Raw genomic sequence first — 16340 nt, 5'->3', positions numbered from 1 at the left:
CAATGATCAAAACATGCAAGATGTTTATTAAAACATCCAAAGACTCGACACACTAGCTTTCCAAATATAGCAACTGGTGTATTACTGTGAGCAAGTTGGCACTAGCTCTTGATCGCGAGATACTTATTTGTGTATAAGGTGTATTATACCAGTTGCTATATTCGGAAAGCTAGTGTGTTTACAAACATCTGGCGGAAGACTCCTGATGCAAACCGTTGTGGCCGAAACATAACTCGTGTCGAGTCATTGGATGTTTTAATAAACTTCTTGCATGTTTTGAACATCATGTAGCTTCCACTTTTGTGTCCTCTTCACTGTGTTTGGCAGGTCCTAACTTTGGCCACTGTTTACTGAATGGGTACCTGAGCTAAATTTTCTGTGAACAGATAGAAGATAATAAGAACTGCTCTCTTACAGAGACATGGTCCTTTTCATGAAACATCCACTGCCACCTAAGAAGCCCAGTCGGAATCTGTACCTTAGGCTTATTCCACAAGGCCATAGTTGAGATTTTGTATAGGCACTGCATGGGAATCTTGGTTCAGGTTCTGATTCGGTTTATTTGATATACCGTAAATATATTGAAAATCTATGTGGTTTACAAAGTAATAAAAATAAAAAGAGAAGACAAACAAGGCTTGAAAACAATAACAGTGATACAAAATTAAAAAAAAATTATGAACAGACATACATACGAGTGAAGTACAGGGAGAGAAGATACATATCATAGTCAGAAAAAGTGAGAAGGGAGACAGACTGTTATGCATCAAGCCTAAAGCCTTGTGCCCTTCTCCTGCAAACAGAGCCTCCTCCAGGTCTGTGCTCTATGTGTGACTCATCCTTTATCCTCCACAGATCAACTGTGCGGTGCTCTGGCATGGCTCCCCACCACACTTCACGGGACGCTGGGATGACAGGAACTGCCAGGAGGAAAAGCACGGCTTTATCTGCCAGATCAGCCAAGGTAGGAGAATAGCTGGCATTGCCAGGGCTGGCTTAAGGAGTGGGCCAGTGAGGAACTGACTTGGAGTGCCCAAGCTTAAAGGTGTCAAAAGCCTGCCCTACTGGATCACCCTTCTGACAGTGGAAGCTGTTCCTTTGCGCCCTGCCATTATGCTCTGCTGATGCCACAGGCACTGCAGCATTTTCAAAAGGCAAAAACATATCATGGTGCCAGGGTAGCAGCAAAGCACAGTGGTGGATAGAAAAGGAACAGCTCCCACTGCCATAAAAACCATTAATCCAGTGGGGGGGGGGGGGGGGGAGAAAAGAGAGGAGGTGACTGGCAGGGACTAATTCTGATGACTGGGACTGGAAGGGGGCTGGAGCTGGATAATTTAGGGGCCCTTTTACTCAGTGGCGTACTGAGGGCGGAGCGGTAGGGGCGGTCCGCCCGGGAGCACGCTGCAGGAGGGGTGCAGGGAGCAGGGTTCCCTGCTCCATGCTCCCTTTGCTATTACTTCCTGTTCCGGGACAGAGGGAGCAGGGAACCGGCGGAGCCGACAGCCGCGCAGCTGCTCCCAGCACCCCAGCAGGCAAGAAGAATGCACCGGGGGGAGGGGGGGCTTGGAGGTGATGTGCCTGGGGGGGGGATGATGCTGCACCCGAGGAGGGTGTCGTGTTGCACTCAGGGGAGGGGGGTCGTGCTGCACCTGGGGGGGACGGATGCCTCTGCACCCAGGGGGGTGCGCAGTGGTGATCCGCCCCAGGTGGCAGCCGACCAAGGAACACCACTGATTTTACTGAAGGGCGGTAGGGCTCCTGCACGGGAAAGCAGCACTACTGCCGGGTGCGCCCAGGGGTGGTACTGTGTTCAGCATGCGCCATTTCCCGCACCCAGAAAATATTTTATTTTCTAGCGCTTGTGGCATGCTCAGCAGTAATGCGCAGTGCATGGCCATTGTCACACACTGCCTGATTACAGTGTGAGCCCTTACTGCCTACTAAATAGAAGACAGTAAGAGATCAGGCAGTAAATGGCCCACACGCCAATGTTTTTATTAACGCATGTCATATGTATCAATTCCCACTCTATCAGTATTAATACATCCAATATTGTACAGTTCATATGAAGATTCAACAAGAATAATCCAATGTTGATAATCAGTGCCGCCAAAAGGGGGGAGCAGGGGGGACAAAAATCCCCGGGCCCGGGGCTTCAAGTGGGGCCAGCGCCGCAGTCCCACCTGCCCTCCATCGTCGACTGTCTGCCACCGGGCCAGGCCCCCTGCATTGAAATCACAGCGCCTCTCACCTCCGTGTGAAAGCGCTGTAGGCAGCAGGGCAGCAGATTGCCTCCCTTGGGGCCTCCTTCCCTCCCTGTGTCCCGCCCTCATCTGACGTAACTTCTGCGAGGGCTGGACACGGAGGGAAGGAGGCCCGAAGGGAGGCGATCTGTTGCCCTGCTACCTGCAGCGCTTTCACACAGAGGTGCGAGGCCCTGTGATTTCAATGCGGAGGGGGGCAGGTGGAGGGGGGGAGCGGCGGCGGCGACTTCGGGGGGGGGGTGGAGGGGCCGGTGGGGGCGAGGCCCCGGGCATGGCCTTCCCCCGGCCGTCTCTCGGCAGCCCTGTTGCTAATGATGAGTCTTGCAGGGGTTTCCTATAAGTTTGAGTGAAACTGGCACTAGAGACGGCTATGGGGGATAGTCCTTGAAACAGCCCGTGTTGGCAAAACATGCATGTCGGACATAATGCCCCCCGTCTGACAGCTCTTGAGATGAGCATTTAATAAGTATTTAAATGTCTATTGATGAAGTCAGAAATTCTTATAAAATTGTTAATCGGTTGTACCGATGAGGAGGTGTGTGCTGATCATCTTGCTAGTAAATCAGATTAGCAAGCGGCACCGCTGAGGTCACCAGAGATTTCATAATCTATATGCAAGACTCATCAAGCCTTGCTTGATGTTTGACCTTAGGAGGTCCAGAAGCTCTTAGCTTTTGCCATTTTTATCCTTCAGTGCCATCGCTGAACCCTCCTCCGGACCCCTTCCCTCCAGCCCCCACCTCACTGCTGACTTATCGCAACAGCACCTACTTCGTGCTGCAGAAACCTCTGACCTGGCAGGAGGCCATGCTTCTGTGTGAGACACGTGATGCGGTGCTTGCCAGCGTGCCTGATCCCTTTCAGCAGGCCTATCTCACCCTGGCTACCAGCAGCCTGCAAGCACCACTCTGGATCGGCCTTGCCAATGAAGAGGTATATAGCCAGTGCCTTGTCTCATCATTTATTCGGGGTGGTAGACACAAATGGAGGTAATTCTCTACAGGTCACCTAAAGCTGGGAGCTAGAATGCTACCCGCTAAACACGTGAGTAATTGCTGTGATAGAATACTAACATAAGTCATAATATATGCCAGGGGCGTAGCCATACTTCGGCGGGAGGGGAGTCCAGAGCCTGAGGTGAGGGGGTTGAGAGGGTCGTCGGCAGGGGGGGTCCAGGGCCAAATCTACGAGGGCCCAGGCCCCCGTGGCCCCATAGTAGCTACGCCCCTGCACCTAAATTTAGACACGAGCAGTAGAGCTAGCTCAAGGGCTGGTGTAAATGCTGGATCCTAACTGCTGTTAGTTAGTCGCGTAACTGGTAGTATTCTATAACGCACGCTCATAGGCACGCCCCTGCTCTGCTCCTACCCCTCCCAGCTCCACACCCCTTGCAATGGCGCAATTTTGATCATCCACTCATAGGGCCAGACTCTACGTATGGCGCCTACAAAATCTGCACAGTAAACATTTCCACCTAAGCGTATTCTATAAGCGGCGCCTATAGATTTAGGTGTGGTATATAGAATACACTTAGTTGATTTCCCGGCACCTAAAAACTACGTGCCTCCATTTACACCAACAAGAATGTGGCGTAAATCCCTGTGCGTAGATTCACTCACACTGAGCCGTATTCTGTATCTGCATGCACAAGTTTTGGAATGCTCACAAAACACCCAATTCCCTGCCTATAACCACGCTCCTTTTGAACTGCACGCTTTAGAATTTAGGCGCAGTTCATTACAGAATATGCTTAACGAGCTGTTCATGTAAATTCTAATTATTGCCAATTAGTGCTCATTATTGCTTGTTAGGTGCTGTTTAAAGCACTGATTGGCTTGTTAAGCCAATTAAGTTCTGTGCGTTGTTGTGGAATATGCTTAGATTTCAGCGCAGCGCAGATTCACTCACACTGAGCCGTATTCTGTATCTGCATGCACAAGTTTTGGAATGCTCACAAAACACCCAATTCCCTGCCTATAACCACGCTCCTTTTGAACTGCACGCTTTAGAATTTAGGTGCAGTTCATTACAGAATATGCTTAACGAGCTGTTCATGTAAATTCTAATTATTGCCAACTAGTGCTCATTATTGCTTGTTAGGTGCTGTTTAAAGCACTGATTGGCTTGTTAAGCCAATTATGTTCTGTGCGTTGTTGTGGAATATGCTTAGATTTCAGCGCAGCGCAGAACGCTAGCCATGCTATATAGAATCTGACAGATAATTTGTAAATTCCGACTAAGAGCAGGTACATGCATAACTGCAAATTAGTGCCAGTTGGCCCCAATTAAAACCAATGGTAGCCAATTATTGGTTGTTAATGCCAATTAGCAGCTAATTAAGCAGTTTGACACTATTCCATAACTTGCACGCAAAACTTTGCGAACTAAGCAAAAACTTGTGCACACAAGATTTGGAAACTGCAACGAGGGGGCATAGGATGAAGGTGAAAGGGGATAGACTCAGGAGTAACCTGAGGAAATATTTCTTCACGGAAAGGGTGGTGAATTCATAGAATGGCGGCCTCCTGATGGAAGTGGTGGAGACAAAAACAGTATCTGAATTCAAGAAAGCTTGGGACAAGTACATAGGATCTCTAAGGGAGTGATAGGGAGAATAGATGGCATGAATGGGCAGACTGCATAGGCCATATGGACTTTATCTGCTTTCATTTTTCTCTGTTTCTAAGATTATAGAATTAGGGAGAAATGTGTCCACTAGAAGAGAATCCATGTCTCTCTCTCTTTGCTGTTTCGCAGGGAGCCCGGAGCTACTCATGGCTAACAAACGATGGCCTGAGCTACGTCAGCTGGCAAGATGGGGAGCCCCAGCAACTCAGTGGCTGTGCCTACATGGATGTGAATAGCATGTGGAGGACTGCGAGCTGCAACAGCAAGCTTTCGGGTGCCATCTGCAAAGCCAAGACAGGTGCGTTCAAACTATGTGTCCACCGGACCCTGTAAATGCTCTTATCTCCCTTCCCATCATCCTCTTCCATTCCTGCTGCCTCAGCCCAGTGCCACGTTCTTTCTCTCTTTCCTTGTAGCTTCGGTGCGGCCACACAAATGGAGCTCTGCTGGGAGCTGTCCCAAGTCACTGGAGGATTCTGCCTGGATCCCCTTCCGGGATTTCTGTTACACCTTCCACATGGAGGTTACTGTCAACCAGAAGGATGCTGCAAAGAGGTGTCAGAAAGGTGAAAAGTACTGCATTATTTGAATGATAGCAATTGTCTTTTTGTTCTTTTTTGGGGGTTTTCACCTTGTTCTTTCCCTCCATGCTGCTTCATCAGGTCTCTGTGATGGCTGGAGCCTCCTTCTAGGGCATAAGCTGTACCTGGCTGTCAGTGCTCTGTCCCATCCCCTCCTTTAACTTGTATACACCGCCCTGGGTAAATACCTTCATAAAGCCAGTTAATAAATCCCAACAAATAAACTACCTATCAGGGAGTCATCCCTGCATCTTAAACACACTTTATTCACTTAAGTCCTGGGTGCTCTGTGTACCCAGCTCAATGGCTGGTAGATCTGAACTTGAATTTGATGTATATCGGCCCATGCTACCAAACTTAACAATGCCAAGGGTATACACTTCAACTGCACCAATCTGCAGCTTGCCTTTGAGGTCTCTTCCTGTTTGGTTTCCCTCCTCTAACATTTAATATCATCCCTTTGTGTCTCTGTGTTCTCTCTTGTCAGCTGGTGCCACGGTTTTATCCATCTTGGATGAGACAGAGAATATATTTGTATGGGAGCATTTGCAAACCTACGAGAGCCAGTCTAAAGGGGCATGGCTGGGAATGAGCTTCAACCCTAAAGGTAAGAAAAAGGAGAGTGTGCAGGTTGATGAGCATCCTGATCTGTGAAGGAGCAGAGGAGTAGCAGGCTGAGAACCTGAGGAACTGGGTTTGAGTCCCACTGTAGTTCCTTGGGATCCTGGGCAAGTCACTTAATCTTCCATTGCCCGGGTACAAAAAATAACAACTTAGATTGTGAGCTCACTAGGAACAGAGAAAGTACCTGCACATAATAAATGTGGCCTGCTTTGGTTATACCACAGAAATGCAGTGTATCAAATCCTTCTCATACTGGAAATCTGCTGCCCCCAGTTCTTCCCCAGATGAAATAGTGTTAGTTACCTGGCGACACATCAGTCATTTTCTGTGTCCTTGTTTTCTAGGAGGAATGCTGGTGTGGCATGACAACACGGCTGTGAACTACTCCAACTGGGGTCAGCATGACACAGGGCCCAGCATGCTTAGCCCCAACTCTTGTTACTGGATCCAGGGCACCAATGGCATTTGGCAGCTTGGCTCCTGCACTAATATCACTATGGGAGTTATCTGCAAATTTCCCCGAGGTAAGTTATTATTATTATTTATTGCATTTGTATCCCACATTTTCCCACCTTTTTGCAGGCTCAATGTGGCTTACAATACATCATGGATAGTGTAAATATATTGGAAAATAGACATTTAGTATTACAGAGGCACTTGGGCAAACATGATAATGATAAGACATGATAGTAGTATAACAAGCAGATATTGTAAGACAGTTCTGAATAAATGTGGAGGAGTTGTGTGTGTTCACATTGGTTGATCTTTGTGGTATGCCTTGTTAAAGAGATGGGTCTTCAACAGTTTGCGGAAGTTCATTAGTTCGTAAATCGTTTTTAGGTTACGCAGCAGTGCGTTCCATAACTGTGTGCTCAAGTAGATAAAGTTTGACGCGTGCATTTGTTTGTATTTTAGACCTTTGCAGTTAGGGAAGTGCAGATTAAGGAATGTGCGGGGTGATCTTTTGGCATTCCTGGGTGGTAAGTCTATCAGGTCTGACATGTAGGCTGGTGCCTCACCGTGAATGATTTTGTGGACTAAGGAGCATATTTTGAACGTGATGCTTTCTTTAAGTGGGAGCCAATGTAGTTTTTCTCGTAAGGGTTTAGCGCTTTCATATTTTGTTTTACCGAATATGAGTCTAGCTGCAGTGTTCTGGGCTGTCTGAAGTTTCTTGATTATTTGCTCTTTGCAGCCGGCGTAGAGTGCGTTGCCATAAAACCACTGAGTACATAAGTACCGCCATACTGGGAAAAGACCAAGGGTCCATCAAGCCCAGCATCCTGTGTCCGACAGCAGCCAATCCCGGCTTCAAGAACCCAGCAACCCCTCCCCCCCCCCAAAAAAAAAATTAATAATGTTCAATGGACTTTTCCAGATTTCTCCGGCCCCTATAGTGGTAGAAAGTGGGATCATCTGCAGGGTGGTCGTACCTTTCTATTGCACAGTTTTATTTTAGTTAAAGATGTTGGGAGCCAATATTCAGACCGGGGGAGTTAGACTGGCTAACTCCTGCGGTCAGCACTTAGCCTGGGATATTCAACGTCGGCCTGTTTTCGGTGATCAGCATTGAATATCCGGTTTATTTTTGGACAGTTTAAAGATAACCAGCTAATCCAACATTCAGTGCTAGCTGGTTACCTTTAAAACTAGCCAAATATATTGTACATTTTCACACAGTGAAATATGGCCACTGAACTGGCTTTAAAAATCGGCATATAGCCGGTTGTATCAGGTGATATAACTGGTTATCTGCTAGCCGCTCATTGGCAATATTCAGCAGGAGATAGCTGGTTATCCCTTGCTGAATATTGACGGATAGCCAGCTATGTACCATTTAACTGTCCAGGTGTCATTTCTGGCTGGTTAAATGGTTTTGAACATCATAGTAGATGATGGCAGATAAAGACCAGCGCGGTCCATCCAGTCTGCCCAACAAGATAAACTCATATGTGCTACTTTATGTGTATACCTGACCTTGATTTGTATCTGTCATTTTCAGGGCACAGACCGTAGAAGTCTGCCCAGCACTAGCCCCGCCTCCCAATCACTGGCCCCGCCCCCCACCACCGGCTCTGCCACCCAATCTCATCCCGTGTTGGGATTTTCCTGTATGTTTTATTGATGAAAAAACAGTTTCGAACATTAAAATTGAATGTGCTATGGAATGCGTTATTCACAAATACTTGGGAAAAATATTAAAAAGTTGTGGAAAACAAGTGTGCAATGATTACAGTTTAAGAAGTAAACCCTTTTACTAAGCCGCGTAGGCGCCTATGTGCGTCCAACGCCCGCCAATTTGGAGTTACCACGTGGTCCTTGCGGTAATTTCATTTTTGGCACGCGTCCACTACGTGCATCTGAAAAATACTTTTTATTTTCAGATGAGTGTCAGCTACCCGCGTCAAGTGGCATTTGACACGCTTAGGTCATTACCGCCCGTTTAGCGCATGAGACCTTGCCGCTAAGTCAATGGCTGGTGGTAAGGTCTCAGACCCAAAATGGGCACGTGACAGTTTTTATTTTGCCTCATGTCCATTTTTGGCAAAATTTTTTTTAAAAAGGCCTTTTTTTACAGGCGTGCTGAAAAATGGATCTGCGTGTGGCCGAAGCCCGCACCTACACTACCGCAGGCCATTTTTCAGTGCACATTAGTAAAAGGACCCCATAGACTTTTTTGTTTCGTGTTAGTCCTTCAAGTGACATGAGCACACACCAAACTTTTTTTTCCATTATTGGTTTGAACTTTATGATGTTGATATAGCTCTGTGGGATTGATAAAATTCTCTAACATCGCACCTAACTTCTGGAAATATCCCTTGATCCGCTCATGCCCCTCCCACAGCACCTTTTGAGTTGGGTGCTATAAAATTTAGGCATGCATGTTATAGAATAGGACACAGGGCAGATCCACATAAAAACCCAAATGAGGGCCAATTAACACCAACTTTTGTTTGCTAACAGCTCACTAACTAATTAGTTTGCACATGGATCTGGGATCCATACCCCAAACTTTGGAGACCTGTTTAGAATCCAGGATTATATGTGCTGTGCCTGAATCCTGGCAGTGGGCAAACACCAGCAGGAAAGCCTTATAGAAGACTAATCAAAAATGTATTTTGTAATACTCCACACACAGTGTGTGAGTCCATCACAGCCAAGCAACTGAAATGCAAAGAAAGGAAGGAAAAAGCTTCAGGAGACTCAGTGGAACATTGTCCACGGTCTAGATGCAGTCATCAGCATTAAAATGTCCTTACTATTTATGCTAACTTGTTTTAATCAAATGTACTTTCCAAATATCAAATATTTAAAAATAAGACAGCAGCATGTTTAAACAGGTCTAGCTAATTCCCTGAGGCAGCAGTAGGATTCTGATAAACTGCGAAACGCTGACCACCGCTGGAGGAGCAACACCCAGTCAAATTTAATTGCTAGTCTCCAATATATATATATATATTTTTTGTTTGTTTATTTGTTTGTTTCTGGATGTTAAACACATACCCCCCTGATATTCAAAACCATTTAACTGGCCTGGAACGGCACCTGGCTAGTTAAGTGGCACTTAACTGGCTATCGTGATATTCAGTGGGGATAGCCTGTTATCCCCCACTGAATATTCCCAGTTAATGCTTAGGAGATGTGGAGGGGCATTTTTTGATATAACATCTAAGTCTGACTGGATATTTTACTCAAAATGTCCAGAATCCGAATAGCAAATATAGCCACTTTCGAAACAGCAAAATGTCTATCTTTTTTTTTTTTTTTAATGTCTTTGTGCTCTGTGCGTTCATCTTTTTGGTCCATTTTTGGAAAAAAAAAGTCCAAGTAAAAACGCATAAAATCAAGCCATTAGAATGTAGGAGGAGTCAGCATTCTTAGTAGACTGGCCACACATATCCCAGGAGAGCAGTGGGGTACCCTAGGGGTAGGGTTAGCATATGGCTCCAGAAAAAGGAGGACGGATTGAGCCAGCCGGGTTTTACTTCCATTGCAAGCAATGGAAGTAAAACCCGGCTGGCTCAATCCGTCCTCCTTTTTCTGGAGCCATATGGTAACCCTGCCTAGGGGGCACTGCAGTGGACTTCCCATAAAAGCTCCCAGGTACACATCTCACCATTGCTCCCTTATGTTGTATAGTAAGCCCTCCAAAACCCACCAAAAACCTACTGTACCCAACTGTACACCACTTCAATAGCCCTTATGGCTGCAGGAGTCACGTTTAGGTGGGTACAGTAGATTTTAGGTGGGTTTTGGAGGGCTCACACTTTCCACCACAAGTGTAACAGTGCTGTTAGAGTGGATTATGGGCCTGGGTCCCCTTCATTGACCACTAGGTTACTCCAGTGATTTGCTGCTGTAATAGGACTGGCTATAACATCTGAGGCTGTCACATAGACTGGTATGTACTATTTCTTTTACATTTGGGGGTGGGGGTTGGAGGAGGTCAGTGACCACTGGTGGTGTAGAGGGGGTCATTCCTTTATTCCTCCAATGGTCATCTGGTCATTTAGGGCACTTTTTTGTGGCTTAGTCATTATTAAAACAGGTCTAGCTCAAAATGTCTTAGTTTTTGTCCTGGATGTTTTCATTTTGTTCCATTATGGCTGAAAAACGTCCAGGTTTTAGGAACGCCCCTTTGAGATTTGGACACAGTGCAGACGAACTGCATAGCAAAACGTCTGGAAAATGGGTTTTCAAAGTACCAATTTGGATGTTTTGGTGAGAAAATCATCCAGATACTGCTTTATGGCACTTTTTAGATGTTTTTCTCTTTCGAAAATGAGCCCCATAGCTGTCTATTCCTGAATATTCAATTCATATCTGGCTAATATAAGCAGCCACATTGAGCCACTTAAATAGCTGGCATATCTTTAGACGGTTTAAAGTTAACCAGCTATCTTCGAATATCGACTTAGCCAGTTATCTTTCAACCAACTAAAAATAATCCAGATATTCAATGCCGGTCACCATAAATGGCTCAGCATTGAATATCTAGGTGGGAGTCAGCTGGGCTCCGTCCCATGGTCTGAATATCATCCCCATATTTTTTTGATATTTGGAAAGAACATTTGATTAAAACAAGTTAAGCATAAATAGTAAGGAAGGTTTTATGCCAATGACTGTATCTGGACCGTGAACAATATTCCACTGAGTCATAAGAACATAAGCTTTGCCATACTGGGACAGACCGAAGGTCCATTAAGCCCAGTATCCTGTTTCCAACAGTGGCCAATCCGGGTCACAAGTACCTGGCAAAATACCAAAGGAGTAAAACAGATTTTATGCTGCTTATCCTAGAAAAGAGTAGTGGATTTTCCCAAGTCCATCCTAATAATGGGTTATGGACTTTTCTTTTAGGAAATCATCTTCTGAGGCTTTTTCCTTCCTTTTTTTGACTTTCAGTTATTTGGCTGTGACGGGCTCACAATTTGTTTGTGGAATATTATTGAAAGCATTTTGATTAGGCATCTTTTCTAATGTGGTTTTTTTTTTTTTTCCCATTTTCCTTATAGTAGATCACACACCGTTTTGGAGGCCCTGCTTTGAACTCTAACTTAACTTGAGCTTGGATTTGGAAAAGGCGTGTAATCAAGTCTAAAATACAAATCTAAATGGTCTTTGCCTTTTTCGGGTTCTTTTGTAGAAGTGGTCTCCAGAACTGAGCACAGCTTTCTGGTGAGGCCCTGCTTTAAATGTATGTGCAGGCCTGGAGACCACGTCTACAAAAGTGACAAGGTAGAGACCCTTCAGAGGGGAGACACTAAAATAGTACATGGACTGCAGTGTATGCAGGAACATCAAGGAAGCTAAAAAATGCTCTCTGTAGAAGGGGAGGGGGAGATACAATACAAATAGATTTTAATAAGGTACCAAACGCTGCAGGGACAAAGGGTCACTATATGAAGCTGAAGAGATAGAAGTGCAAAAAGAACATGAGAAAATAATTTTTCACAAAAAGGATGGTGGACACCTAGGACAGACTTCAGGTGTGGTTATAGGAACAAAATAGTGGCAGAAGGTGAACACTTATAACATAGACACAAAGGGATCTGAGGGAAAAGATTGTCAAGATCATTTAAGAGACAGGTAGAGCTGGGCAGACTAGAAGACAAACTGGCCATGTTTTCTGTGTTGTTATGTCAGTGACAAAGCAAAAATCATGTGTACCTGCTCCTGATATGTTTCTGTTTCTTTTTAGCTGAGGAGGAGAGCAGTTTTTCCAAATCAGGTAAGTAGAGACTATGTTTCTGCTGGCAAAGTGAAACAGATGTACCATAGGCACTGACTGAGCACCCCCAATATTTTGAGGCCTGGCGACAAGTGCAACGCTCCACCAGAGGACTCCCGCTCCCTGTGGCTTACTAGTGCTGCTAACTACCTTGATTGCTGCTGGTAGAAGCACTGTGGCGATTAAAAGGAGCTGCCTTGAGATCTTGGTCTTCCCTATGATGCATCCTTCCTCCTCTGATGCAACTTTCTGTTCCGCGTGGGCAGGACACATCACAGGGAAGATCGAGGCCCCGAGGCAGCACTTTTCAATTGCTGCGGTACCTCTACTGGCATCAGCGATCAAGGTAGCTAGCAACACCAGTGAGCCGGGGAGGGGGAAACAACAAAGGGGAGAAATGATGGACCTGCAGGGGCCAGAGGGAGGGAGAGAGAGGTGCTGCTCTGCTGAATCAGGAGAGGGGAGAGAGGGAGGGACGGACCGACAAGACAGGAAGAGGTTCTGGACGGAAAGGAAAGAGTGAGAGGGATAGATGCTGGATCAACTTGAGGGGGGAAGGAAGAGAGAGACAGACTGGGGAGGGGGGAGAAGAAATGGGAATAGAAGATGCTGGATGGAAGAAAGGGAGAGAGACACTGGAGACCCAGGAGAGAACCATACTGAACTGTGATGGGGTGTGGGTGGAAAGCTACAGGGAGAGATTCTGGCCCCAGGTGGAAGAGAGAGAGGAGGAACAGGGAGACAGAAGAGATGCTGGGCATGGAGGGAGAAGGGATAGGAACACAGGGGTAATGCTGGACTGAGGGAGGAGAGGGACAGGGACACAGAGGAGGAAATATAGGATAGGGCAAGATACACACAAAGGGGAAATGCTGAATATAAGGCCTGGATCAGGACACTGAGAGGGCAGATGCTGAATATGGAGGAAGATAAAGGACGGAGGGACACAGAGGGGAGATGTTAGACAAGGCGGATAAGGATGCAGGAGGAGGATAGTGGACATGGAGTGAGAAGAAATGTCAAATGGACTGACCACAACAAAGACAAGAAAACAAACAGATGCAGAAAAAGGGACACTGGGACCAAAGGGAACAGAAAAATAAAATGCTCAGACAATAAAGGTAGAACAAACTATTTTATTCTGAATGTATGAATTGGAATATATCAGCTTTTGGAAATGCACATTTCTGATATTTTGCATTTTAGTTTTAATTTCTCTAGTATTGCCCTATCCTGCATTTCCTCCTCTGTGTCCCTGTCCCTCCCCTTCTCCCCATGATCAGCATTACTCCTCTGTGCCCCTGTCCCCCTCCTCCCTCAGTCCAGCATTACCCCTGTGTTCCTATCCCTTCTCCCTCCATGCCCAGCATCTCTTCTGTCTCCCTGTTCCTCCCCACTCTCTTCCCTTCTTCCACCTGGGGCCAGAATCTCTCCCTGTCTCTTCCCACCCACACCCCCTCACAGTTCAGTATGGCTCCCTCCTGGGTCTCCAGTTTCTCTCTCTCTTTCTTCCATCCAGCATCTTCTATTCCCATTTCTTCTCCCCCCCCCCCCCCAACTCTGTCTCTTTCTCTCTCTTCCTTCCCCCCTCAAGTTGATCCAGCATCTATCCCTCTCACTCCTTCCTTCCCATCCAGCACTTCTTCCTGCCTGTCAGTTGTATGCTGAGTCTGACTTCTTGAGGTTTTCTGCCTTTATTGATCACAGTGCAGTAATCTGCTAGCACGTGGTATCTGCGTAGAGATCTTGGGTTTTTTTGTTTGGTTGGTTTTTTTCACTGGGTAGTGTATTGGTGTTTTAAGGCCCAGTGTAGTATTTACAGTGCTGCCTTTTCACACATGTGGTTGTAGGTCTTCCTGTCCTGGGAATTAGTGCTATTATGATATGTTAAGGTTCTGAGTGTGTTTGTGATCAAGTTTGTGTATAGTCTAAAGATGTCTTTAAAAGGTGTGCAGGGGACAGTGCTTTGATGGTAAAGTAATGTCTCAGGAGTAAGGAATGTTGAGCAAGTTAAAATTCAGGAAATGAAGCCTCGTGTTATATTTGAATTCAATCTAAGAATTATTTCTTTTGTGGTGGCAGATGGAGGGAGAATATTGGGTTGTGTTCAGCACCCCCAATCATTTTGAAAAGTTGACTCCTATGAGATGTACCACCATCTAAAAGGCAGTAAGGAAAAGAGGTAGCAGTCTTCAAGCCCAGCTGCTGTGTCTAGTATCAGCTACATATTATTAAGGGCAGGTTTTAGGTGGCCATTGCATGAAGATTAGCAAATTGCAAGCCCCACCCAGGGTAGAGCTGAATAAACTCCCAGAAAACCAAGTAAATAAACAGCAGTTCCAATTGTCTGTCTTTACTTGACCTCTCCTGCCTTGACTTCTCTTGCAGCTCTTCCGGAGAATACGACAGCTGTGGCCGTGGTTGTCCTCTCCACAGTAGCACTGTGCATGCTGGTAGCAGTTGCCATCTACTTGTACAGGCGGCGACAGATCTCGCAACAGGGGACCTTTGAGGGCGCACGATATAGCAGGACCACCTCCAGCCCAAATGAGGCGGCCGAAAAGAACATCCTGGTGTCAGACATGGAAATGAATGAGCAGCAGGAATAGAGTGGCAGATGTTGGGGGAAGGAGAAGGGGAAAAGGGTGGAATACGTTCAGCTCTGGTACCAGCCTGAGGTAACCGGGTGGCAGTAGTGGAACCAGACACAAGATTCCTACCATTCCTCAGACGGGCCCCCTTCTCCCTCCTGGTCTCCTCAGACATAAAAGACTCTTCCCTTTCAACCCTGCATTCCTCTCCAACCTTCATCTTGAGGACGAATGCATCTTCCTGGACTCACTATTGCGCAAGGATTAAGGATTCATCTTCCAGTAGCGTATAGTCTACAGGAACAAAAACTCATAATAGATAAGATTAGACTTCCAGGATAAAGAAAGGATTCATCTCCAGACATGTTTCTAAGGAGCAAGTATGCAGTCATTTATCGCTTTTATTAAAAAAACAGGAGACCTCTCAAGCCCCTGTACAGAGCCCAAAGAAAGAATTTCCAGGAATGTCCCCTACCAATATAACAGCACTGTGAGGCATGTCAGATTCCGGGATCTGTGCATGCACATCTGTATGTACCATATGTATGAGGTCCATGCAATAGCTGCAGCAAGGAAACTGCAAGACTTTGAAGTGCAAACTCAGTGGTTTCAGTGTACATGCATTTGCTTTATAAACCTATTTTCTTCTAAACACCTCTTGTGAGGATCTTTGTATGTGTAAGATCAAAGAGAATTGCTACCACAGTATGGAAGAGAGGAAGTCATTTTCAGAAGAAAAATGTCTGATATGTTCAAATGAGAAAGGGGGGAGGTGTGTGTATAGGGTGGAGGTTCTAAGAATCCTAAGGAGGAGTGGCCTAGTGGTTAGGGTGGTGGACTTTGGTCCTGAGGAACTGAGCTCGATTCCCACTTCAGGCACAGGCAGCTCCTTGTGACTCTGGGCAAGTCACTTAACCCTCCATTGCCCCATGTAAGCCGCATTGAGCCTGCCATGAGTGGGAAAGCGCGGGGTACAAATGTAACAAAAATAAAATAGATACTATTGGAGATTCTACATGGAATGTTGCTACTATTGGAGATTCTACATGGAATGTTGCTATTCCACTAGCAACATTCCATGTAGAAGGCTGCGCAGGCTTCTGTTTCTGTGAGTCTGATGTCCTGCACGTATGTGCAGGACGTCAGACTCACAGAAGCAGAAGCCTGTGCGGCCACATTGGTGATCTGCAAGGGCCGACTTCTACACTAGTGGAATAGCAACATTCCAAGTAGAATCTCAAATAGTAGCAACAGTGGAGGAGTGGCCTAGTGGTTAGGGTGGTGGACTTTGGTCCTGGGGAACTGAGCTCGATTCCCACTTCAGGCAAAGGCAGCTCCTTGTGACTCTGGGCAAGTCACTTAACCCTCCATTGCCCCATGTAAGCTGCATTGAGCCTGCCATGAGTGGGAAAGTGCA

The 16340-nt window shown here is 46.2% G+C and overlaps 1 protein-coding gene across 1 annotated transcript in view; it reads left to right on the top strand.

Annotated features, from left to right (window-relative positions):
* Nucleotides 1-15577, top strand: part of MRC2 (mannose receptor C type 2) — a 128739-nt gene extending 113162 nt beyond the window's left edge. The window contains exons 23-30 of the mRNA XM_030220735.1: nucleotides 856-964; nucleotides 2962-3200; nucleotides 5025-5193; nucleotides 5312-5461; nucleotides 5964-6083; nucleotides 6445-6624; nucleotides 12303-12332; nucleotides 14721-15577. Of these exons, the coding sequence (XP_030076595.1) occupies nucleotides 856-964; nucleotides 2962-3200; nucleotides 5025-5193; nucleotides 5312-5461; nucleotides 5964-6083; nucleotides 6445-6624; nucleotides 12303-12332; nucleotides 14721-14941 (1218 nt within the window). The 3' untranslated portion in view covers nucleotides 14942-15577. The remainder of the gene's footprint in view (nucleotides 1-855; nucleotides 965-2961; nucleotides 3201-5024; nucleotides 5194-5311; nucleotides 5462-5963; nucleotides 6084-6444; nucleotides 6625-12302; nucleotides 12333-14720) is intronic.
* The last annotated feature ends 763 nt before the right edge of the window (nucleotides 15578-16340 follow it).

Source organism: Microcaecilia unicolor, chromosome 12 (assembly GCF_901765095.1).
Source record: "Microcaecilia unicolor chromosome 12, aMicUni1.1, whole genome shotgun sequence".
Taxonomy (NCBI): domain Eukaryota; kingdom Metazoa; phylum Chordata; class Amphibia; order Gymnophiona; family Siphonopidae; genus Microcaecilia; species Microcaecilia unicolor.
Note: the sequence above shows the minus strand (reverse complement) of the source record. Positions and strands in the feature narration are given on the sequence as shown.